The sequence below is a fragment of the Cryptomeria japonica genome, chromosome 1 (assembly GCF_030272615.1).
Source record: "Cryptomeria japonica chromosome 1, Sugi_1.0, whole genome shotgun sequence".
Lineage (NCBI taxonomy): Eukaryota > Viridiplantae > Streptophyta > Pinopsida > Cupressales > Cupressaceae > Cryptomeria > Cryptomeria japonica.
Window position 1 is genome coordinate 124,453,067 of NC_081405.1, and position 27,666 is coordinate 124,480,732.

A 27,666-nucleotide genomic window follows, 5' to 3' on the forward strand; every position below is an offset into this window, starting at 1 on the left:
CATCTGCTCTTGAAGAGATTACAAGTTGCTTGCTGTTTGACCACCACAGTGGAAGATGGCAACAAATTTGGCATTAAGGTTCTGCTTGTTGGTGCGAATAAGGTCTTGTACCTAGCTAGTTCCTAGTAGGGGACTTATCACATGTTTACTTAGGTCATAGGTGTCCTTCTAGAAGCCTTCGTTGCCCAGATAAGATCTTATCATATCTTATCTTGTTGGCTTTTTGTTTAATTCTAGTTGCCTAGGTCATTTAATAATTGTTTGAGGATGTTGTCTCATTGTTTAGGATTAAGACACATGTCAACATCTTGTCTAATCCCTATCCCTCACCATGCCTTTATAAGCAAGGCCTTGCAGGTACATTTTCACCATTCAAGCATCCATAATCAAGCAAGCTATTCTTGCCATTTTTTCTCTTGTGATAGTTATTTTGGTCTTGCAAGTGTTCCTGGGGTGTTGGGACTTGGGAGTTCACCATTAACTCCTGCATTGCTAGTTTTAATGACCATATGTAGCTAGTCATTGTTCAACCTTATTCATGCAAATTTGTGATCTCACTTTCCATGTGTTCATTGCTGGTGTTGGGTTTTGGTCATGCCTTCATTTAGAGGTTCAAGACCATGGTTTCCTAGTTGGCAAGATAGATCAAGGATGGTTAGGATTTTGGGTTTCTGCAAGGATTCGTTGAAGTTTTAGTGAGAAAAGTGTTTCAGAATCATGGAGGCCATTCATAGACCAATTTGCTATTCTTAGCAGTGGTTATTCTTGGTGGTTTTATTTTTGAACAATGGATGAATGCCTATTTTTAGGTTTGATTTAGTTAGCTTTTATTTTATTATTTGTTTTAGTATTATACTTGCTTTAAAGTTTTTTCTTTCCTACTTTTCAACAACATTTAAGCATTTCGCTTTAAAGCTCACTTTTTGGGATTAAAATATGATTATTTCAAAGTTCCAAGGATTGAGCATTTGTAACTTATAATTAAGTGCTTTGAGCACACAAACAAGGAGGAGAATGGATGTTACCATTACGTTGTAGAAACTACTGTTCAAGCAAGTTCACTTGTTTGCATTTCTACTGATTAAATTGAAATTGAGCAACTTAGTCAAGCTATTTACTGATATTGTTTATTCATTAAGTGGTAGCTTTGTTTCCAACTTAACAATTTTTTTCTTGCAATTGAGTGTTTGTTCTTTGTTCAATTTGTTATTCTTTTAGAATCTTGACTGCATTGAATACCCGGTCACTTTTTTATCGAGCCAGAAGGTGTCATTTGTGTGTTTAGATTAGCTGTTTTATTCTTTAATATTTGAAAATCTCATTTACAAGGCACAATTGTTAATAGCCTAACGCTTTTATCCAAGGCAAAGACTTTTTAATGCAAAAACCCCTTAGAGAGAATATTTGTATATTTGAGCTATAGTTTTAGTCTAGGATCGGTTTAGCTTAAGCTTAGGTTAGTTTAGATCCCAAGGAACATCCCCTACAATTTGAAAGAAGATTTTACCTCATACTACTTTTTTTTTGTATTGTCTTGCAAAAGACAAATTAGAGCACTAACAAAGTACACTTGAGTATTTTGATATGTGAGAAGACTATATCTTGATGAAGTATATGGCAGAGAAATTTGCTATGATACTCGAAGAAAATTTGCTCTAATACTAGGAAGAAATTTGCTCTAATATCATTAGGAATTTCATAACCATATGTAATGGAAACAAAGTGTTGTTTTAGAACTTAAATATTAGAAATAAAATACTAAAAAATAAAGAGAGAACAAGAGACAAAGAAGAATTGGAGAGAAATCCCTAAGACCACTAGGTACCAAAAGCTTTGAATGAATAAAATGATAAAAAATAGCAGTGAATTAGATGAAATGGCGAGAGTATTGTCCTCTATTTATACACCATTCCTATACATGAAAAGATGCTAGGTGGACTTAGTTAGGGCAATATCTCAATATAATGTAAACCTTATATAGCCTGAGTTAGCGTAGTGGTGGAGAACTTGTGCTCTTGAAAGAGAGGTCACAAGTTCAAATTCCACTGGGGGTTAAGTTATGTATGCCTCGTTTGTAGCACAATTAGGTGCCTCCCGCAAGGAGTATTGGGTAGTCACATATTGCTATAAGCCATCTATAGACCCATATACAGACTGCCTAACATTGTGGACTATAAAAGAATCTTTCTTTCTTTCTTTCTTAGAGGCCACTTGATGAGGGTACTCTTATTAACACATGTAGATTGTATACTAGGTACAAGGTACTGAAAAAAGAGAAAATGTAGTACAAAGGTGTACCACATGTTTGTAACTCAATAGGATCTATAGGAAAGAGACAATTCAAAATTATAATCTCATATATCCCACCTTTAGATTGATTTCAGCTTTTGAGGAACAAGTTGATCTAGTCATCTCCTTGTTAGAGGAGCACTTGAAGAGAGAAATGAAAATAATGACAATGCCCAGAAGAGTACAGATTTTTGTTTCACATATGAGAGAAGTCAAACCAGATAAGTGTGCTAGTGGTTGAATTTCATCTCACATATGAAATAAGTTGAATCCACTAAAAAATGACATTTGAAAGCTAATCATCATGATGAAGGTCGACAATTAGATAAGGCCATTGTTAATTTAAATAAATCCCAAGTCAACATTGATGGGTAAATAAATCTTATAGGATTGACAAATAAAAAGGTTCCATAGGGATAGATCAAGTGCTCAATCTCCAAGGCAATCTCTTGCATGCTATGCAAGTCCAAAATTCAACAATTTAATCAAATGTTCTGAGAGCTTCCTCAATATTCGAGCATCTGAAAAACATAGAAGAATGCTCTACAAAGTCTCAAAGTGCAAAACAATGTATGGATCTGTGAATCAGCTTTCCAATGCTTCAAGAATGCTCTCAATCAGAGCTCACATGCAAAGCTAAGACCTTTAGAAGATCAAGTGCAAAACAAACCCATTTCAGCCAAATGGGCATCAAATTTAAGATGAAGATATACCTTACAATTTTTTTTGTTGTGAAAAATGAACGAATCCTTGCAAGTTTTTTTGAGTTTTTTGGATTTGTAGGCATATTTGGCAATTTGACCATATGCACCCCCTTAGAGCGAAATTGTCCCAAATTGATATTGAAGATTTAGCTTTCACTATAACACCTTGAAGAATTTGTTATCTGTATATAACAAGAACGAAGTGATGTTGCTCAACTTAAATTAAAAAAATGAAATACTACAAAATGAAAAGGTATCTAGAGACAATACAAAATTGGAGAGACAACCTTGATGTCCTTGGGCATTAAAAACTTTGAAGAAAAAAAATGATTGAATCACAATGAGTTAGATGAAAGGGTGAGACGAATGCCCTCAATTTTTTACATCATTCCTACATGGGAAAAGAGGATAGGCCAACCTAGTCAAAGCACATAATCCAGTACAATGTAGACCTCAGACATGTAGGCCACTTAATGAGTGAGGTCTTACTAACACATATAAAACCTATACTAATTACAAGGTACCAAACACGACAAAATTTAGCCCAAAGGTGTACACGTTGATAAATGAATGGGACCCATAGTAAAGAGGCAGCATTCAAGACCATCTAAGGAGGTTTGCATTGCTATCATAGCCCAAGGACATAAATGAGGCACATGAAATCGCCCAGTATATTGAAATGGACAAGGAAAGTAACACATCCTGTTTTTCAAAGATACGAGACAAGAAGGTGACTCAAAGGCCAAAGGTAAAGGCAAATGGGAAGGTAAGCCTGATGGTTTTACTTATTCTAAATTTGATACACACTGTACACATTGTGATGTGAAAGCTCATATAGAAGAGAAATTTTTGAAGCTACACCCAGAATTGCACTCATTGAAGAGTGCAAAAAAGGAAGAAAAGAAGGTCTTGACTTGTTTTGAAGGCCAAGATCTGGAATGTAGTTTTAAGTTAGATGAGAGGCTTATTTGCAACTCCCTTAACTAAAAGGCTTAAATGAAGATGAAGTGGAAAGATAAAGGTGGGCGTGCGAAACTTTTTCACATAAAGATTAAAATCTAGAATACAAAAGTAGAGGCTCTCTTTTTGACACTTGTTCTCAAGCTAATTTGATTTATAAGGAGTTCATAGATAAACTTGGATTGGTAACATAGGAACACCTTGAGGCTTGAACCATATGAGTTGGGTTGGGTACAACATGGTGTAGAATTGTCTATCACCAAATGAACCAAATGATGCAAACTGAAGTTTGGTGTTAATCAGCATTTTGTTGATCAGGTTATTGCAGATGTGAGTGGTATGGTGTTTGGAAGCCCATACATGTATGTCAGAAATGCTATTTATAATAGGAAGTACAACAAATACAGGGTAATGAAAGATTTAAGAGCTTCATCATCAATATTCATGAGGGACAATAGAAGATGTCGATGTTAACTGCACTGAAGGGAAAAGAGTTGATTATGCTAGTGGAAAAATGTCCTTAATTTGTCTTAAAAGTTGAGAAAGTGTTGAATGTGGTACTTCTTCTAGTCATTCTACTACCCAAATGGAAAGAAAATCAAATGGTTGTGACAGCAGTTTTGGGGAATGTGGGCAGGTTGGTCTAAAAAGGTAGAGTTGCACAAGGTCATTTGGTATCTAACAATCTAAGAGACGAGTGGGGTGTGTATCCTCATCTAATATGTTCCTGACTTTCGTGTGACCAAGAACCTTATTATTGGGAAGGTGTGATCTGAAAATGGATAATTTAAGTTGGTAGATTCAACTAACTCAAGTCACTTAATGTTATTATGTAGAATTAACCTTGTACTTCACGCTCTTAGTAATTCATTCTAGCAAGAAACATAACAAAGCAGGGTTACAAAGATCACATTCTTAGGGCAAAATAATGATAGGTGCATTGAGTAGTCTAGATATTCAGGGTGCTAATGTTATTTAATAGGTGTGGGTGACAGGTTCAACCTGAGTTGAATACTTTTAATGGGTTCAAACCTCAGCATCTACAGAGGCAGACGATGGAGATAGATTTGGCCATAGACAACCGTTTCAGAAAAGTCAAAATAAATAGTTTGCAGCATTTGGGGAAGCTGAAGCATTCCAAATTTGTTGGTTTTGTTTATGAAAGGCTGTGAAGTCTCCCTTTAACTTTTCTTTGCTACTCTTGGTCGTTATATACCTCCAAGAGATTTTATTGTAAAATCCGAGTCTTTTCCATAATATTTCTCAGTAAACTGGTTGAGTAGAGCTATTGCTGCTTTAGCCTATGGGTCCTAAAGGAGTAATAGTGTGATTCAAGAAGTGTTTTTGCATTGCTAGTCTTTAATAGAGAAATCCATGAAGTCCTTTTCAAAGACAACAAACCATAGTAACAACTTAGGAAATGGTGGTTTAAGGAGAAGATCCCTCATTCTTCCGGGGCTTTTCCCTTTTTGGGTTTCTCCTAGTCTTGTGTGTCCATTTCTCTCCACCTACATGCTTCCATTTATTGTTAATAGCACTTAACAACACTAATTCATACATAGGGACCGTTTTTCCATAATTCCACACATTAAACAAACAACTTCATTAACCAATGTATATTAAGGTTGAGTAGGATCTGTTTTGATGAATTATGTAGAGGAATATCCACACTAGTCACAGGTCATTATAGGATCACTATAATCCATTTTCTCTTTTACAAAATCACAGCTGAATAATTTGGCATATCTTTGACTGTATATTCACAGGTATCTTAAGATTGTCAAGTTCTTCCTTCTGATTCCTACTAAATCTAAGTAAGACATCTGGAAATGCCTCATATATTCAAGAAGTTTCTGGGAAGTTATTAATTGATCTCATAATGAATCTAGAGCATTTGTTGATTTATCAAATTTACACTAGGACTCCTCCATGAATACTTGTGACTTGGGATATGTTGTTGATTATGACATTTTTGTTGTAACTGATGCTAATAACTGGATTTGGATGCTTGGTGGATAAACAATTGTGATGCACCATATCATTTATTGAAAAAAAAAATGGTTCAAATGTGTTTTTATTTCAGTTGCATATCTTTAGTTTTCAATCCCTGTAGATGCTAACATGCTAACATATATATTTCCTTGTGTGTTTAACATACTAGATTTGCATAAGATAAGTTTCAAGAATACACGATTAGAGCAGATTAATTATTTGGTAATTTTTTGCAGGCTTTATCAACTATACCATGGGACATAAAACCAATCTATGGCCTCATTACTGACACATTCCCCATTGCTGGGTATAATCTTTTGTTTCCTTCACTTCTGCAATTATGCACTTTACGTCTTCTCGGTATTTTCTTTGACTCCATTTTATAGGGATATAAATAAGGAAATCAAGTTCAATTATTTTAATATGTAGGTCACATCAAATTTAAGTGCAATTGGAGAAAACTAAATGAGCTATCACTGCCATTTGCCATCATAATAAATCAAATAATGTTAAATATTTTTTCGTAATAATGAAAAGGTATGTTGTTCATATCTCTCATCTTGGAAATGAGGTTTTAAGCATTAGACTACTCTTATGCTTTGCTAGACATTGCTAAGAGAAAAGTTTCAAATACATTGATTGCATTTCTCTGGTTTCTCAGGTATCGAAGGTGGCCATATTTAGCTATATGTGGTATCATTGGTTGCCTATGTCTTTGGGCACTTTCATTCTTTGAGCTAGTACCTTGGATGGCAACCTTGTTGATGGCTGGGGTGGCTATGTGTACGGCATTCCCAGATGTTGTGACAGATGCTACAGTGGCACAGCAAAGTAAAACCATTCCCAAATTTGCAAGCGATTTACAAGTATGGGTTTTTTTGTAATTTCCTTAACGTTTGCTTTGCATTTTTCTCTTGGAATTAATTTTTTAGAATTTGAGTTATCTGTATCTCTAGAAAGAGATGTCTACATCCTATGATCCATCAGCAACACAGAAAGCTAAAATGAATGGGTCAGTTGTACCTTAGGCTGTCTTTAGCCTCATGGATGTTAAGTTTTTTCTACTCTATTCTATTTTAATTGATAAGAAATGTTGGTTTGGTCAGTATTATTGGATCCTTCATCATTCTTGTAAAAATAATACAATTGTGTAAGTTTTTATAATTCCTTGTGATGTTTTTTTTTTCTCTTAAAAAAAAGTCCACCTGTTGCATGTGATTAAATAAAATAATAAAATAAATATTCCTTCACATGCATGCAATAAAGGTTGTGTCGAGTGGGTCATGTCTGCCCTTTCCATAAAAATGTGACTCTGCCTTCTGTTTGGAATGTGTTCAAAACTCAATCTTTTGAAGCTTTAAACAAAGGTTGGGTAATGACACATGGCAAATGCAGTTGTTTGCATGTTTTAAAAAGAGTTATAAAACCATTTGTGTTTTTTGTTACTCCAGTGGTATCCCCGCGACCCAGCCCTGCACCCAACCAGCCTTACCTTCGACTTACGTATTGCCAAGTTGGGGTTCCGGAAGAGGTGAGACTAGTCCACTAGGGATGTACCAAGCCGCCTGCAAGCCAGGTACACTGAGCGAATCTGGGCCTTGGAGTTGAACCCGAGACCAATGGGGAGCAAACCCATGGCCCAAGTCAACTCCGCTACTGGTGTGGGCATTATAAAACCATTTTTTATCCAATGAAATGTATACATAGAGGCAAGTAACAAAGTTTTAAGGATTTCATGCTGTCTTCCAAAGGCTTCAGTAACTGGATATATGCTTTGCAGCCCTAGTGAATAGATTTTAGTTCTGTGAGGGTTGGAATAGTCTATCTTCTCTCTGTTTTGCACATCTTGGTGGTCTTTTGTAAATCTTGATTTTTTCTGCTTGGATTTGTAATTCTGGTTTGGCCTTAGTTTGGGTGAGTAAAATGCAAACAAGTATTGCAGCTATGCCTTAGAGCAGATTGAAAATAGTCTAGTTTTCATATTCCCATCTATGTTTTGAATAGCGGTTTGCTCTTGGGAGCATCATCCTTGATGTTTATGTTGTTGTGCAATAGCAACAAGATATCTATATATAGTCATACAACAATGCATATCATACTGCATTCCTGATGATGTAGCATTTGAAAGGAAATATTACCTCACTTGAGAAGGCTAACAAGGAGAGGTGCAAGTGTATAGATACGGTGGTGCAAAACATAAGTGGGTTAAATGGACAGTCAGTTAACAACTACACAATGATAGCACAAGAATGAGGAAGAACAAAAAGAATTGGGAAAACACACAATTTATATTAATTGTAGAAGATTCCTACATCCTATGGACTACTTCAAAATTGCATGGAACCCTACCAGCCTATGATACCAGCCCGGTGAATATTCAGCCTACATGCAGTACAATCTAACACCTTTAACAAATCTAGCTATGCCAAAGAATTGCCCTATTCTTATCTTCATCTCCAATTTTGATCTCTTCCTTCTCTCTCTCTCTTTGTCTACCATTAAACTAGCCGCTGAGGATTCTTCGTCTTTCAACCATGTGCTAACAAAAATAGGGTTGGTTATGCCCAATGCCACCAAGATGTAATTAAAAGTTCAAGAAAACCTAACACTTCAGCTTTGAGCAAACCATATGCTTTCACATCCAACTGTAAACCTTTTAACGTGATCGTATGCTTCCAACCATAAGCTTCACATTCAATTGTACATTTCATTGTCTCTAGTTGACTATACATTTTACTATCTCTCCAGCCAGCCATTTCATTTCTGGCAGGTTGTTATGCTTTAGCCATGGGCTGTACACTTCACTCTTTAGTTCCACAAGGGTTGTCTCTATCAATGCTCATGCAACAATTTGCTTCAGCCTATGTTCCTGTATGCGGCACACAAATAATGACCTTAGTGGTAATACTATAGATTATCTAGATGTTTTAAAAGAGGATAGCTATTGAGAGCTTCCAAGTTTGCAAACTAATTTTTTTTAATATATTGAAGACATCTTTGAGGGTTTTATGCCATTAGAGAGGTCAATATTGTGAAACCTAGTCTTGTAGATTCTTTGGTTTATATCTACAAGGCCATATGTGTGATGGTTGGTGAAACAAGTCTACCTCTATTTGTTTCTTTGCATTATTCTACGTGGATATTGGACATTCTAAAGTATAGGCACTTGAAGGGGACATTTTGTCTTTCTATCTCTCAATAGTGTTATTCTCATGCTAAAATTGGATGTTGTTGAAGATTCATCTAGTAGCTTGTAAGTATTCTTGTATATCTTGTCACTTGTAAATTTGCCATATGTTTTAATTAAAGGGAACCTCCCTCAAAAATGGAGGGACTTAGTCCTACACAGTACCCCTAATTATTTTGTGCAAGCAAATTTTAGGGATAACAAAATTTAAATTAATAGTTTAAAGTGAAAATAAAAGATTTCTCAAGGAAATATGCTTAAATTTAAATGCAAGAGCAACTAACCCAATTGACATGCTTGCATTCTACTTAACAACAAATTTGCATGGGAGGACAATAATTATTCAACACCATTTAAAAAGAATAATTGTTCACCACTCAAAAAGTAAATCCACATGAGAGGCAATACCAATATTTGGTCTCTATTTGTATCCATCTTTTTTTTATGTTTCTGTAAAGAGTGCATGGATACGGGTTTTTTACTTTTGTGTAGAAAAATCCATTTTTTTTTAGAAAACTTAATTAGTCCATGAGACCAAAATGGTCTATTGGATCACTAATTGCACCAGCAACTACAACCACTCAAAGGTTCATGGGATATGTGGTATCCTTTTGAAGGCTGCTCCTTCTCCTGTTGATTTGTTTAGGAGTTCTCCCAAATATTTTAATCTGTTTTCCTCAAATAGATCTACCTTGGAGCCTACTTTTAATGTTTTCTCATATTTGGCTTAGCTGTCCTTGTACCTTGGTCTTTCAAAGATGAAATGTTCCCTTTGTCGTTGCTACCCTATGGTGCAAAAATTATAAACCCTTTCTTCCCATTCTTCTTTGGGTGTTATCCATATGCTTGTCTCGCATTTGAGCCTATGGAAGCCAGTCCTTAGTTGAGCAATGAGGATTTTGTCTCTCCATTTGATTTCAGTGCTTATATAAGCTTTTTTGCAACATTTGTAAGTTGGGTTGAACCCTATAATATAATGTTAATTGTTTTCTACTTGTTTTTCTATGTTGTAGTTTTCTATAAGAAGCAAGGATGTAGACTTTTCTATTAAACAAAACAAGATATAACTGTAAAAGGAACGAGAGGTAGTAATTATTCATTCAATGAAGGGGATCAAATGTCTTTTGAAGGTGTGATTATTTATGTTTTGTGCCTTCAAATTCATTTTACTTTGGAAGATCTTGTTATTTGTCTTATGAAGGTCTCTTGCATCATTTGACTTCAAAGCAATCCAATAGGAAAAAGGCGACATGAGGAACAATGCAAACTCAAAAAAATAAATAAGGAATCACTTGGAAGATGGTTCTAAGTTGTAGCAGAAAGATTATTCTAAAGAAGAACAAGAAAATCTAGTCACTCAAAAAGTTTTCCTTATTCCCATGAAGAATAGTCATGTTCAAGTTTTCCCAAAATAGGTTACCAAAATCAAGCCTAAAGCTTCTGCAGTTTAAAGGGATTGAAACGTTTATGGATCAGATTTAGGAATTGCAAAAGCACTCAAAAATGAAGGATGTTAGAGAAGAAGATCCTTGAAGGGTGAATTTGCTTATTTAAAATTGAAATTGCATGCTGCAGTTTAGTGTGATAATTTATAGAAGAATGGGAAAAGAGATGACACATTTGTGGTTGAAACTAAAATAATTGAGTGAACATTTATGCGATACCACTATCAACAAAAAATATTTTGAGAAATTTGAAATCGATGAGAGGCATGGGTGTAAAACAGCACAAACATAACAAGGATTGGAAAGTTTGAAATGCTGTCACAAATCTGGAAAGGTTGTCAAAGCATGGAATGATGAATGGCATATGACTACGAATTCCAAATACACAAATGAATAATTCAAATGTGCAAGCATGATAAAACCAAAAGTGACAGCAGAAAGTAGGAAATGAAAGCAAATTGAGAGAGAGAGATTATATTAATATCCACGGATGATTGAAAGTAGATCAGTGGGACTTGAGAGTACATTAGTAGACAATAGAAAGTTTTGGGAAGAGAAAATCCTAGACTAAAGAGGGGAAGGAACATAAGAAATATACAACACAGTTGTGGACAACTATCACATGTAGTCAAGGAACTGAGAGAGAGAGAGAGAGAGAGATTTTAAAATATATTTTCAAGGACTTTAAGCTATTTCAATGATGCAAAAGTTGTCAAGGGGATGCACAAATATCAAATAGGAAACTGAAACAAGTTGCAACATAGATAACAACGTCAAATGATTGAAGAAGATCAGTGAAATGAAGGAAAACATCAATAACTATGCTACACCTTTAACATGCAGTGGTGATGTGTAGATGACTTGTGGCTAGCATCACCTTTAGTTAAGTTATATGTCCATTTATATAGCTTTAAATGGGTACTAGGATGCCTAGGTGATCTCCATGTCATAAGTAGGGTATATATAGGAGGCAATGCTAAGTTACCGGTTCGGGTTAGGATTCGGGTTCGGATTTGGCAAAAAAAAAAAAATCTTGGGTACGGGTTGGTCCGTACACACACACACACACACACACATATATATATATGGTCAATATATACAATCCATACAAAAATAAAATATACAATGTGATTTTCCATACATAAATCATAAATCATAAATCCATAATTATTAATTGCCAATGCAATAAATATTCATATATCGCAAATGTAATCATTAAACTAATAACTAAAGTCTAATATCATATTCATAATTTGCAAAAAAGATAATATTCAAGTTTCAAGTCTTTTTTAAAGTCATAAAGGGGCGAATTAGAGTTTTATTATTAAAAAACTATTTTAAAAAGTTTTTTTTTATTGTTTTTTTGACCCGTGGGCCCCGTTTTTGGGAAACCATGGGCCTGGGTTCATGTGGGTCCTCTTGGGCTCGACCTAGGTTCCACCTGGGTCCTTCCCAGGTGGCCGGGTTCCCTGTGGGTCCTACGACGCAGGACCCACAGGGAACCCGACCACCTGGGAAGGACCTGGGAGGAACCCAAGGAGAACCCGGGGATAACTAGTACCGGGCAAGAACCAAAATCGGAACCCAGGCCAAAAGGGGAAGAACCAGTAACTTAGAGGCAATGGTTAGTTTATTATTATCAATTCACAAATTTCGTTTTTGTTGAAGACTCTTGAGGGTTGCCACCTTGAATTGGCTTATTATTATGAAGTGTTTGCAAGTAATTCTTATTATGTTTCCAAGTATTTGCTGTTGAATTCTTCTCTTTTGCAAATTATTTCATTAAAAGTGGTACTGGAGCTATGAGCTACTATTTGGACAAATGTGAGGACGAAACCCTAATTTTTGAAGATTTGCTATACCTCACAAACAATTGTGATTTTTTCTGCAATTTTAGTAAATCTGGATGACCATTTAAAAAAGATACAATCCAAATTTCAGCATTTTGTGATCAATATTGAGTGAGTTATTGCATTGTTAGTGTTTTTTGTAAGTACATTGTATAGGGTACCATTTTTGAATATTTTTGTTTTCATTTTTTGGAAATATCACAAAATTCATAGAGGGTCTGCTTTCTAAAGCTTTGATTTTGGAGCCACATGATTTTGAAATCATTTAATCAAAGTTTGGTTAATAGTAAAAATCAAATTCTACATTGTCAAGCCTAGCATGATAGGGCCATAGACTAGAGGCCATGGTAAGAATTCCTACACATTAGGAGAAAATACTAACAAAGAAGACATGGATTCAGAGCTAGGATTAGATGGGACTTCTTATATGATGTCTCGATTGGATGATGACAAGTGCGATTTGGAAGGCAGTATGCACAAAATGCAAGGAGATTTGGCTAACATCAATACGGTATTATTGTATCTCCAAGATCCTATCATGAAACTATCAATATCACAACAAAATACCCAATCTCATACACCAGCCACCCCCAATGTTTCAATAAATCAAGGTGGTTGGGACAACCCAATCTTGATCAAAATGCTAGCTCTCATTCTAAATATTGGAACGTGTTAATGAAAATGGACATGCAAAAGTTTGATGGAAAGGATCCAGTCACCTGGATTAACCAAATGGGGATTTTTTTAATATCCATTAGTTCCCATGTTGATAGAAAGTTATAGTGGCATCCGTGTCTCTAGAACACGAGTAATCTATTTGGTTGTGATGGTTGTTTGTTCCAAAGAAGAACTTAGAAAACTCTATGTCACTTGGTCAATTTTTAAAGAGGAATTGTAGGTACACTATAACAATAGTGTATTAGAGAATTACTTTACGAGTTAGCCAACCTATGACAAACATGATCAGTCAAGGACTATATGCATCAATCCCAAAACCTATCCTCATGAGTAGAAATGGTTAATAGAGAACTTGATTAACTTGTTTCTTGGTAGGCTCAAGGAGCACATCCAAATGATGAGTTATGCAATTTAATCCTATTTTCCAATCTGATTCTGTTATCATGGCATGTAGGGTAGAGGGAAAGCTTTTGGCTCCCACAAAGAAAGATTCATTAGCATAAAAGAGAAGAGATCCCTATTAGGGTTTTAATTTACACCTTTCAATGTGACACAAATTGGAACAGCGTGTATAGTAAACTGTTATTCAAATTATTAGGGGAACCTCTCTTTTCAACATAGAACCTAGGATTTCAAATATGTAATACCAACTAACTAAAATAATTTTTTTTTTTTTATGTTCTTTGACTAAGGCAGAAGATGATTCAACACTTCACAAGTTTACACTAGATGAGCGTTTACATATTAAAGTACGAAGAATTGTGTGCAAAGCCGCAATATTTCCTTTAAAAATATCGATAATTAAAAGCTTGTTTAGTTATCAGATCACAAAACAATTAATTTTAAGACAATAGCTCAGTGAACAGCAATTTTAGTAACAAGTAGGCATATAAATCACTAGTGAGAATCTAATAGCAAAATGACACTTATTATAAAGTTTACAAACATTGAATGAAAATAAATCAAATTAACATTGAATTGCTGGTGACCAACTTGATCTATCAGCTAATGGGATTGACTAAATAATTAGAATGATTATATGACAAGGGTGTCTTTAAAACCTTTAAAGTTACTGACTAAACAAAATGAAATGAAACATCAGCTAATAAATAAAAGAGATGATCTGAAGCTGTGAATGAAATAAAATATGCAGGCTCTATGAATGCACTGAACGTGAAATGTTTCTTTAAATCTTATTTTCTGTCTGTTATGCTATGCAGAGCTTATCTTGGGGAAGCATGGCAGTGGGTGGGTTGTTTGGATGTGGAGTTTCTGGGGCAGCAGTGCATGAATTGGGACCACAAAGTTCTTATCTGTTAGTTTCAATTGCGCCCCTCATGCTTATTGTTGCTGCATTGGCTCTTCCAGAAAGTCGTTCACCCAAGACGGTGCTTAGAATTCAATTTGGGGCACTGATGCACACCCTCCGCCTTTTTGGGAAAACTTTACGAGATCCTACCCTTTGGAGACCTGCACTCTACATATACCTTTCACAGGTTTATGTTTAAAATTAAGTAAAACTTTTAGATATTTGGATCATGAATTGGTCATTTTCACATCTTGTGTAAGAAGTTTCTCCAAGTTTTAGCTACAGATAAAATTTAAGAAAAAAATTGCTTCTTTTTCTAGCCATACCAGGCAGTATCATCTTTATGAGTTTACCTTTACATATTTCCATTTTATGAGCTGTTTTCCAAAAATGAATAGGTGCGAATACTATGTATTTTTTACGGTTTATTTTGCAGGGTTCCTTATGCCCAGATATTTCAGAGGCCATGTTTTTCTGGCTCACAGATCCTGAGGCAGGTCCTGGCTTCAGTGAAGAATTTATGGGGTTTGTAAATGCAGTTGGTTATTTGGCCATGTTTATTGGCATAGTTGGGTACAACCATTGGTTCCGCTGTCAAACTTTCAGAAAAATGTTTCTTTGGTCTCAGGTAACTTTCCTCTTTGATTTAATAGTTAAATTTCTAGAAAAAATTCCTATTCAATACCTTTGTAAATGTAGATTCTAGTAACAATGAGCATTTAAATCTTTATATGACATTTGCACGTTACTAATCATTCAATAAATCTGAGTGAATAAGCATAAAATAAATAAGACACAGAATCTGCCAAATACTATTCAAGAATAACATGGCACTTATCTCAAATGCTTTGTTAGCATTTTAATTCGCACATTTCAGTACAACATAAAATAGAATAGTGTGTAAGATAAAAACGTTTCTTCAAATATAAAGGGAACTTCTTGTACCAAAAATAAAACAAAAACCCTAGAACTGAAGGACATGACCTCTAGCTTTTTACAACAGATATAGTTACTTCTCAGGAATTTGAATATACATTACAAACAAATCAACGAAATTGCTTTCTTTTTGTTATCGAAATGAGAGAATTTTATGTCTTATGAGAATATGGTTCTATCCTAAAATACAGTTCCCTGTTTCCTAGTCAGGCCAATTTGATCGCAAGAAGATATTGTAGCTATGTCTAGCATGGACCATAAATAGCTCAGGCTTAAAATATCTATCCAACACTTGGCTCTTGGTGATGATTCTAATGAAGCTTCTCTTTTCTAACTATGACAATACCTCTGAAGAAGTTCTGAAACCCTAGATCATTCTTGGTGACTCGAATATGAATTGCTTCCATCTGTTGATTTTGCATCAAAAAAGATGAAATCTGCAACCTTGGATATTCTGAAACCCTAGTGTATGGAAGACTGCCATAAAAACCCTATTATGACACTATCACAAAACTGCTGTGCAATACCAGTGTTAGGTGCTTGAAATATTGGCAATAAATGCAGAGAAATACCTACACAAATCTGCTAATAACTGCTGTTATTTTGCCAATGGATGACTGTAAATCTGTAATAAAATATTGGTGAAAACTGAAAACCCTAGAAACTATCTGCAAAATAGAAACAAAATATAAATAATCTTATAACACTAAATTCTAACTACCTCAGGGAATGTTGACAGCCACTTATTAGATGGTGATGATGACTGCAAATTGCTTCAAAACCCTGGGCGCCTGACAAAAATATCATAAATGTCTGAATTCATTGACCAATTGCCCTTCACTATCAACTGAAAATGTGCAAAATCTTAATGGACTGTGTGCTCAGACATTGTAGTGCAACTTTTGAAAACTTGTTTCCCTTTGATGAGTAGCATGCAATCAGGGTGCATTTGCTGTATTGGGCAACATTTTTGAATTGTGAAATTTTTGCCTCTCTTCACATAGGTATCCTCTTTCACATTGAGCAGCATTTTTCACTTTGAGATTTCATGTAAATTGTCAAATTGGTGCACACACTCTAATTGGGCAACAAAGGTTTTGAAACTTACTTTTTGCACCCCACTGCACAGGCAAACACTCTTAAACTAGTCATTCGCTTTTCAAATTTGAACTTTGTGCAACTCTTTGGAGTGGTGCGTGCCATTGCATTGACAAACATCTTTTCAAATTTTAATTTGTGTCAGGCACAGACCATTGCATTTGGGAAGATATTTTGTGTTCTAATGTTTTATGTATACTGTTAGACAGACGCACCTCATAATTGAGAAACGTTTAAGTTTTTTGAAAACTTGCAAGTCTTATTATGGGTGTACACTTATAGATTAAGTAATATTTCTGTCATTAAATAATTAGGCTCACCTTGATCAGTTTTGTACCTCTACACTAGTAAATATTTTTGAATTTTAACTTGTGTTCTTCTTTGGTCAGGTATGCATCACTACACTGTGATGCATTTTGTTTTAACTTTTGGCAAAACTGGTGCTCCTTAATCGAGGCTTGTGCCCTTCCTTCGGCTGACATTTTTTCATGCCTTAGCAACTGTTTTTCCTTTTCTCCCTCATTCAAGATTCAAACTTCACCTCACTAGATGCATTGGAAAGCTCATTTTGTTAATCTTGTGAAGACACAAATGAGAGATTACAACATAAGATGGACAGCCGTGATGAAGCTTTGAAACATGACTCTTGATTTGAAGAAACAACAAGGATTCAGTTTGAAATGTGATAGGATGTGAATTTTTCTGTAGGGGTGTAACGTCCTTGATATTTTCCATTTGTTGACATGAAGTATGCTTTATGTATATATGGTATTAGCATTGAATTCTTCTCTGAAATGTTGAAGAAACAAAAGATTAAACATTTAATGATCTGATCTGTAATTGAATAATCTGTGACTGATTTCAAATTATAAGACAGACCCTTATTTCTTCAACAATACTGATTCCAATTCTATGGTACTGGAATTTAACCTAAATAAACCAAAAATCTATATATGAGTGCTCTAATGACTAGTACTGCCATAATACAACAAAGAATGGAGAGAGATTGTAAGAATATATATGCAAGAGCACATTTACAAAATAGAAACACTCGTTTACATGGAGAAAATCCCCAAGAGATGCAAGAAAAAACCTTGCTCTATTATTGCTCTTGAAATGGTTGATACAATGTATACATAGCATAATTACCAGACTTGGACTCAGCAGGAAAGCTTGGCATAGATTCAGAACATGAAGTTTTGAAATAAAACATGTACCCACTGAGTCTTTGAAATGGGTCTTTAGGACTTGTCTAGGCCTGCTTAAACCAGGACTCGCGAGTCTGGTAACTATTGTAAATGTTATTGCAATTTCCAATTTAATGAACAAGTTATATGTTAGATAGTGTATTTTCGATTTTTGTATTATTACTATGACAATAATAATATCGTCTTTCTTTTCTGCAGGTCTGAAGGATGAACATGTATTGATTTCAATGTCATTCCTTTTCTTTTGAATGATGTATATATAGCAAGGCAATCACGATCAAGTGGCACCTTGATCGGACATGTCTTTTAGACATGTCCGACCAAGATGTCACTTGGTCGTGATTGTCTATCGATATAACTAATCGGTGCCATTTGTATATGTTAACAAATTGAGATGAACATACCCGATAATGAATCGGTGTTAAGGCAGATTATAATGAATCGATATAAACATACCCGATAATGAATCGGTGTTAAAGCAGATTATAATGGATCGATATAAACAATAACAATAACTAATAGCATTATATGCTATCGGGGTAATACCCCAATAGCATATTAATGTCGATTCATTGTATATTAATGCCGATTCATAAATGAATCGACATTAATATGCTATCGGGTTACTAGCCCAATAGCATTTAGATCGACGCTTAACTATGTTAAGCAGGTCGTCGATCTAATCCATCTTTATCCAATATCAATATCATAATCAAGATCAAAGTAATAGTTTGATAAACATATTCAGTTTGGAAAGCATAAATTAGATAATCTAATAGCATAGATGAGTAAACCAAAACATAATAGAGGAGATTAACGAGTTAGGAAAATCTTATCTTGTAGAAGCTACTAATGCATTAACACTCCCTCTTAGCTTTGGAAGATAGATAAAGTAACCTGCATCACATTTCTTTTTCCATAATGTCAGTCTCCGAGAATATATATCATCTATACATATGATATGAAGTATCGTCAGAACATAATATACAAATATAAAGTATCACTCTAAGCATGTGACATAGAGTATCACCTAACCATGTGATATAAAAGATTCATCATTTCATTATGACAAGATATCACCTAAACACGTGATATCAGTATTGCCTAAACACACATACTAAGGATAAACATATGAGGATGGTTAGATTCTCATCTTATCCAGGTTGTGATATGTGCACAAACATTTCTTACAAATATTTTATCACAACATCATCATGGCACATCCATGACATACCAGAGATCCAACATGATAACTGGTTTAGAGAATCATAAGATCGTCACCTTATGATGTCTACATACAAGTGTTCATAATCTGAGAGATCGTCACCTCTTAGATATGAACACAGGGGGTGAAACCCAGAATGTCCCAACATGACAAAAGAAGTTTACACATTAAACATCTTATTTACAAAACAGATTAACTTTCTATCATACCTAAACCTTTTCTGAAGTGATCAACCTTCACTTTGGAAAGTGATTTGGTTAGAATATTTACAGTCTGATCTCCTGTGCTAACATATTCCAATTTGATCACATTTTTGTCTACCATGTCTCGCACATAATGGTATGGAATCTCAATATGCTTGGATCTGTCATGAAATACTGGATTTATAGAAAGCTTTATGCAGCTTTGGTTGTCACAATGGATGACAGTGGGTTTCATAGGTTCACCAAATAATCCCACAAGCAACTTCCTAAGCCATACTGCTTCTTGAGCAGCCATGGAAGCTGCAATGTACTCGACCTCGGTGGAACTCTGAGCTACAGAAGACTGTTTTCTGCTGATCCAAGATATCATGGCTGATCCTAAACTGAAGCAACACCCTGAAGTGCTTTTCCCGTTAGTCACACTCCCAGCCTGAATCTCTTCAAAATGTCCAAGGTATACTTTCCTTGGTTTAGTATAATATTGTCAGAATTCTGCCATACTTCCAATCCTAGGAAGTAATGAAGGAGTCCTAAGTCCTTCATATCAAATTCTTTGGATAGATCATTCTTGCATTGATCTATAAGATGATCATTTCCTGTGATTAATTCATCAACATATAAAATCAACATTAGCATATCATCTTTATTTCCTTTGTAGTAGAGATTAGGATCCGCATCATTTTTATAGAAGCCTAGTCCTGAGAGATAGGTGTCAATTCTTTCATACTAGGCCCTGGGGCCCTGTTTAAGCCCATAGAGAGCTTTCTTGAGTCTGCACACATGAGACTCTGCATCATAAATTTCAAACCCTTCAGGTTGCTCTAGGTAGACTTCTTCTGAGATCCCACCATTTAGAAATGATGTCTTAACATCCATTTGGTGTACCTTCCATCCTTTTGCTGCTGCAATGGCTAATACAACTCTCACTGATGTATACCTGGCAACGGGTGCAAAGGTTTCTTCATAGTCTATTCCCTCCCTTTGTGAGAATCCTTTGGCTACAAATCTGGCCTTGTGTTTCTCAATACTGCTGTCTGCAACATGTTTGATTTTGAATAACCATTTAGATGAAACCACAGATTTCTTGGTTGGCCTAGGAACAATCTCCCAAACATCATTTTTCATAATGGATTGATACTCTTCAGACATGGCATCCTTCCATACTTGATGTTTAAGTGCATCTAATACATTGTTTGGTTCAGTTTTAGAGAGATCATTCATAAGAGCAACATAGCTAGTGAATTTATTAGGTCTTTTGCTTTTCGTGAAGGTTTCTGAAGGAGCAACAAACTTTTGAGCTTCTGCTACAGTCTTGGTGGCCCATAGAGGTCTTTTCTTGAGGTTTTCTCTAGGTGTGTTTGAAGTTTCACCTATGGTTTCCTCAAGATTCTCCCTCTGAAGCTCAGGAGTGGAGTCTTCTTCTATGTTAGGAGTGGGGATATAGATTTTAGGCTCTATTGTACTTAGGGCTCTTTTGAAGGCTAAGTCTTCTTCAAAGATTACATCCCTACTAAGTTCAATATTTCTCTGACCATGTATATATATTCTATAGGCTTTGGATGTTTCGCTATATCCTACAAGTATTCCCCTTTTTCCAGAAGGTTCTAGTTTTAGTCTTTTCTCTTTAGGTACATGTATATAGACAGGACACCCAAATATCCTAAGGTGGCTGATATCTGGCTTTAGTTTGGTAAATACTTCCTCAGGAGTTTTATCTTCAAGATGTGAGTGAGGACATCTGTTTTGGATATACACAGCAGTGTTAGTTGCTTCTGCCCAAAGATTGATATTTAGATTCTGATCAAGAATCATGGCTTTGGCAGCTTCTACAATTGTCCTATTTTTCCTCTCAGCTACCCCATTTTGTTGAGGATTATAAGGTACTGTTAGCTCCCTCTTAATCCCTGAGTTTTTACAAAAATCTCTAAATAATTCTGATGTGTATTTCCCCCCCATTATCAGTCCTTAGGGTTTTGATTTTATTACCTGAGCAGTTCTCTGTCAGTGATTTAAACTCTTTAAACCTACTAAGGATCTCTTCTGATTCTTTACACTTCAGAAAGTAGATCCAAGTTTTCCTAGAGTAGTCATCAACAAATATTACATAATACAAACATCCTCTTAGAGAGGGAGCGGACATAGGTCCACATACATCAGAATGAACTAACTCTAATACTTTGCTTGTTTTCCTAGTACTATTATGGAAGGCACCCTTGATATTTTAACCTAGGGCACATCCCTTGCATGCCTCTGAATGATATTGTTGCAGCTTAGGTAAACCTATGACAAGGTTTCCCATAGATGACAAAGCTCTATAATTCAGGTGGCCTAGTCTTCTATGCCAGACTTCATTTGCATTTGTTGCTTCGTGAATCAGGGCTAGGTTGGGCTCTGTGCACAGCTCATACAAATAGCCTCGTCTTTGACCAATGACTTTAGCTTTCTTGATGGAAGAATTTGTCGGCCAAGCCAACACCTTGTTCTCCATGAAGGTTACTCTGTATCTGTTATCGTCTAGGGCTGATATGGAGACTAGATTTCTCTTGATGCCGGGGACATACAGTACTCCTTCGAGTTGCAATGATATGCCTGTCTTCAGTTTGATGGTGCAGGAACCAATTCCTCTAACTGGATGTGAGGAATCATCTCCGATGGTTACTTCCTCTTCATTATCCTCTGTCATGGAGTCTAACACTTCTCTAAACCTTGTAATGTGTCTGGATGAACCGTTGTCGATCACCCAGGAGTTAGACTTATTTGATGCATGGCTTGTAAGTGCTGAGTAGAGGACATAGTTCTGGGAGTTATCTTCTCTTTTAGATTTCCCTGCTCTGGCAAATGTGGCTTGTTTGGCTTTCTCTGGACATTTTGCAACAAAGTGCCTGAACTTATCGCACCTATAGCATTGAATATGTGATAGGTCTCTCTTTGAAGTGTTCTTGCCTTGATGACCCTTCCTCTTCCTAAATTGCTTCTTCTTGGTTGTCTTATTTGTGTTAGTATTTAGGACTTGAAAGTCTTCATCTATGTTCTTTTGTTTTATTTCCATCTTGTTCAATCTTGATTCTTCTTGGAGACAATCGTCCCTTAATCTTTCAAACTTAGGATATTTGGACTTTGTGCTGATGCCTTGGACGAATGTACTCCATCCACTAGGCAACCCATCTAGAGCAATGAGTGTTAACTCTTTGCTTTGGATCTCGTAATCCAGAGTTGCTAGTTCATCTCTTAGAGTTGATATCCGCATAAAGTAGGCGTTGATTGTCTCCCCCTTGTTCATGGTGATATGATTTATTTCTCGTTTTAATGCTAGAGTTAGACTTGCATTCAATATCTCAAATGTGCTTTCAAGTGCTTTGAACATTTTATAAGCTGTCTGATGTTTTCTTATGATGGGCATTATGTTGTTTCTCACCCCATCAACTATTATTTTGATGGCTTTTTCATTTCCTTCAATCCATGCGGTTTTGTTAGGTTCATTTTCAGGTTGATCATTTTTAGTTTGAACAAATGAATCCACTTTGTTCTCCTTTAAGATCATTTGGATTCTGAACTTCCAGGCTGAAAAATCATCGCCACCTCCAAGTTTGTCTTCGAATCTGATAGCACTGGCCATTGGAGAAATGTGATGTAGTATATAACCTTGTTCTTAAATTATTCACAAAATTGAATAGCCTCAAGTTCGATCAACTTGGCTCTGATACCATGTAAATGTTATTGCAATTTCCAATTTAATGAACAAGTTATATGTTAGATAGTGTATTTTCGATTTTTGTATTATTACTATGACAATAATAATATCGTCTTTCTTTTCTGCAGGTCTGAAGGATGAACATGTATCGATTTCAATGTCATTCCTTTTCTTTTGAATGATGTATGTATAGCAAGGCAGTCACGAGCAAGTGGCACCTTGATCGGACATGTCTTTTAGACATGTCCGCCCAAGATGTCACTTGGTCGTGACTGTCTATCGATATAACTAATCGGTGCCATTTGTATATGTTAACAAATCGAGATGAACATACTTGATAATGAATCGGTGTTAAAGCAGATTATAATGAATCGATATAAACACACCCGATAATGAATCGGTGTTAAAGCAGATTATAATGGATCGATATAAACAATAACAATAACTAATAGCATTATATGCTACCGGGTTAATACCCCGATAGTATATTAATGCCGATCATAAATGAATCGACATTAATATGCTACTAGCCCGATAGCATTTAGATCGACGCTTAACTATGTTAAGCAGGTCGTCGATCTAATCCATCTTTATCCAATATCAATATCGTAATCAAGATCAAAGTTACAGTCTGATAAACATATTCAGTTTGGAAAGCATAAATCAGATAATCTAATAGCATAGATGAGTAAACCAAAACAGAATAGAGGAGATTAATGAGTTAGGAAAATCTTATCTTGCAGAAGCTACTAATGCATTAACAACTATGACATGGTGAATGGATTGATTTGGAGTTTGAAATGTTGTACCTATATTCTACTTTTACAAAAAAAAATTCTCTTCTTGTACTCAATCTGTTGAAAGTTGGGAAAAGAACCATTTACAAGTAAAATTACACATATTTATTGACAATATTGCCCATTTCAGATCCCAAGTGTTCAAACTAAACTGACCTCTATGTGTCTTCACCTGCTTGATCATCTTGTTATGCAAGGCAACATTATTGCTGCTGCTGAGACAACACTGCTTAAAATTAGACATCAATACCTGATGGTGTTGTGAAAACTCAGAAATTGAGTATCCCTGCAATTTTAAAGTTGATACACCACCTGGATGTATCCATGGAGCTTCATTAGCTGAAATTTTCCCTCTTAGGGAGCATAATTTTTCCAACTTGTCTAGAAGCCCTCTATGAAGTATCAAATGTTTTATACCCTCAGAATCATGCTCATTTGGAGCTGCAACCGCCGATATACATCCCCAAAATCAACATCTCATATACTGCTCCTTACATACCTTGTTCACAAATGGTTCAAGATGTATTATTGCACATATGGCTGCAATTCTGGACACAGGATACCCAGAAAGCATATCTACCACATTATTTGTGAGGCTTTTCTTGTGCCTAATTATTAAGTACAATTGCTGAATAAACCCCATTCATTTCAAATCATTTCAAATGACATGCTTGCTGCAATTTGTTTTGTGCATGCAAGTATTGTAGTGGTTGATGATCAATGTGGGCCATGTTTTCCTTTTCCATCAAGTATTGCTTGCACCACTTTACTGCTTTATCAGTGCATACAATTCCTTGTCATATGTTATGCAGTTTAGAACTGCCCCACTGAACAACTTTGATAACATATACAGTCTTCTTCCTGGCATTATCACTGCTCCATTTGCATGCATCCATGCATCCATCTTTACCTCAAATAATACTTGCAAGTTTGCTAAGGCCATTTGTGCATCAGTTATTTTAAAGCAACTTGCTTACTTTAATCCAAGTGAAGGACTTACCACTTACTGTAATAGCATGTAATGGAGCTATAATCTTGGAGGCGGTGGCAATGATCTTCTAAAAGTTTTTGGACAGCTCTCATATAGCATTTTCCTCAACTCTCCACCAACCACAGCCTCATCAGACAGAATATTGCCTTGCAAATTCACATAAAAACAATGAAAAGTCAAAAGCGCATTATTCATCAACCTCATGAATGTAACAGGTGCTTTGCATAACTTAAGTGGCGGTACATAAATGGTTTAAATTTAATTATAAATTCTGAGGGACAACTTTTCTTTGTTTGGATTATACGGCTGTGTTACTGGAACAGCAATGTTGAATTCTATGTAATGGTATAGTGATTCACCTATTTGACAAGGTGAAACTGATGAGATATCTGTATTTTGCAGCAATAATTTTCAGTGTTGAATTTTTTGTCATGTTTTAGTCATATCCTGGATAATGTTGAAGTGCATATATTAGACATAGAAAAGGGTTCATGGAATCATCATTTATTTCATATAAATTAATGACTGGTGATCATGTCAATTCTGATGTATATCCAATGCAGGTAACGTCTTCATTTATTGGGCTTCTTGACATCATAATTGTCTGCAGAATGAACCTTAGAATGCATATTCCAGATCGAGCTTTTGTTTTAGGTGATCAAGCTTTGACAGATGCCATTTCCAAGATTCAGCTAATGCCCATGCTTGTTCTATCTTCCCAGCTTTGTCCCATTGGAATTGAGGGCACTGTCTTTGCATTCCTGATGTCAGTGTCCAACTTTGGGAGTACTTCTGGTACATGGTTAGGTGCACTTCTATTAAAATGGCTACATATCCAAAGGGATGATTATAGCAGACTTTGGTTGGCAGTGCTAATCCGCAGCCTTATGAGACTCTCCCCTCTCTTCTTTATCTTTCTGGTACCAGACTGTACAGTGGAAAACATCAGGCCCCTAAACATTTCCCTAACAAATGACCTAGAACTGGAAGAGAGTACAAAGGATATCATGCCCTTCAATAAGGTTTCTGTACATGAGTTAGACGAATAGTGTGGATATATACATTAGATGTAGACAACATTACTCTACGACAAAGTTTAACTTGGCATGATGGAGGAGGGAAAAGTTCAGTTTCATACTAGAATTATGGATTGAGATTTGTAAGTTGCAAAATACATAAAATTTACATTGTCCATCTCGAGGACCAGCCGGATGAGGATTGTAGAACTACAAACAATTATGCTACATATGATACAAACTAGCAAGACCTGGACTGGTACATCTCATGAACTCTGCCATTAAGATTTGGAAACCTTAAATATATTGCCATTATAGACTTCGTCACTACTATAATGAAGGTTTTCGTTGCAGCTCGTCTTGGAATTTTTAAGTTTCCTATTGAAATGGAAATGATACAGAACAATCAGGTAACAGAGGCCTCTAGCTTGCTTGTAAGCTTGTCTTACATTCCTTGATGCCTCTTGCTCCCCTGCTTTTTATGATTACAAAGGTTGTAAATTTTTTATTCTGGATTCAAATCTTAGTTATGTTGAATTCAGAAATCTAAGGCTAATTTATATAAATATTAATTTCTTCTTGCTGCAAAAGGAACTTGGAACCTTGTAGATAATGAATTAAATGGTAATGAACCAGTATGATATTGTCTTCATATCGGATGAAAATTTAAATTGCAATCTTTAGGGGGAACACGTTAAGTCTCTATTGTATTATGCTTCCGTGATTAGGTGGCTACTAGAGAATTTTAGATGTAAATATTACAAAGAAAAATAATAGCTATTAGATATTTTTATATTAATGATGTTGCTTTGCTTTACAAGTTGTAGTGCAAACAAACCAGGTTCTGATCATGATAAGATTTTGTAGTACCTATGCTTGTTATGGTAAGTTAAAAATCTTAGGGGAGGAATAAAGTAATCGTTTAAATTCTTGCACAACAGCAAACGAACGTCTGAGAATTCAATGAATGAAACAATATTGAGCTGATGAAAACGTTTCGCAGAAAAAAATAAACAAGTCAAATTTGAATACTTTTTTAGTTTTTTATCGTAAGATCTACAATATCTACCTATTTCTTCCCTGATTGGTTGCGTTACAAGATAATGTTTGAAAACAGGTATGTGTTCCGGGATCCTCTCAGAGTCATTTTAAAACACTTTTTCTCTTTTTTGTTTGGGCCATGCTCCAGTGGAGAACATGCATTCTTGGCTTATGAGCATAAAGCAGGATTCTAGAGACCCAATATCCAAAAGAAGCACCATGATATTTCACAGTTCTTTAACATGTAGATGACTGGAGATTATTGCTGAAGGTCAGCATGTAATGCATCTACTTATGGCTACAAGGTGGCTGTATAGGTCAATAATTTTATTATTACCTCTACTACAGGCATCAAAATATGGTTGTCAGCAAACATCAATAAGCCCTCCATTAGAAATATGCCACCTAACTATCATTAGTTTTTTATGCTATGAATTGCGATCATCAATATGAAGCTACAATTTCACCGTATATCCTCTTGTATAAAGCTAAAGATAGTGTTTTAGGTCACCTAAGGTATTAATTTAGGGCACCTCCATTTGAGATGCCACTTTGGTGCAGGTGAGCCCTTATGCGAGCAACAGAGTGAGATTGTGTATGTATTGCACAGATCAAGTGAGGGTACAAATAAGACATAATTCAGATAGATATTTGCAAGAAACTCACTACACAATGGGAATTAACAAAAGGTTGATATGTAATGCGCATAATTGATGAACGCAACTGCTAAAAGGCAAAAAAACAACCAAAACAGTAACAAAAACATTACATTGAGGTCCCGTAGTACTGATTGGTGGCATGGAAGTTCACAACATAGCCTGACAAAATTTGGCAAAGTCACAATTAACTGATCACTCCAAAAGCAGAAAAATATTTGGTAATTTACAAAGCAATGAGTATGCAGTAATGGCACCCAAAGTTGGTGAGTGGAGTACGCAGAACAAATGTGGATGTCTTATTAGCTCAGTCAACTCGAAGTAAAAAGTGACGCAGGGTTCACATTGTAGCAACAGTGAAAGTTTTAATGGAAGATATGCTGAGTTAAA

General features: G+C 35.5%; 1 protein-coding gene across 4 annotated transcripts in view; it reads left to right on the forward strand.

The window, feature by feature from the left end:
- LOC131026685 (probable folate-biopterin transporter 6) overlaps positions 1-26,173 on the forward strand; it is a 56,970-nt gene extending 30,797 nt beyond the window's left edge. For 2 of the 4 annotated variants that reach the window (XM_057956613.2, XM_059213525.1), the window contains 5 exons: positions 6,182-6,252; positions 6,607-6,811; positions 14,326-14,601; positions 14,851-15,042; positions 25,127-26,173. In XM_057956613.2, coding sequence (XP_057812596.1) covers positions 6,182-6,252; positions 6,607-6,811; positions 14,326-14,601; positions 14,851-15,042; positions 25,127-25,612 — 1,230 coding nt within the window. In that variant the 3' untranslated portion in view covers positions 25,613-26,173. Of the gene's footprint in view, positions 1-6,181; positions 6,253-6,606; positions 6,812-14,325; positions 14,602-14,850; positions 15,043-16,837; positions 17,300-25,126 lie in introns of those variants that run through there. The other 2 variants (XM_057956614.2, XM_059213554.1) reach the window with 2 other exon arrangements.
- Positions 26,174-27,666: the final 1,493 nt, after the last annotated feature.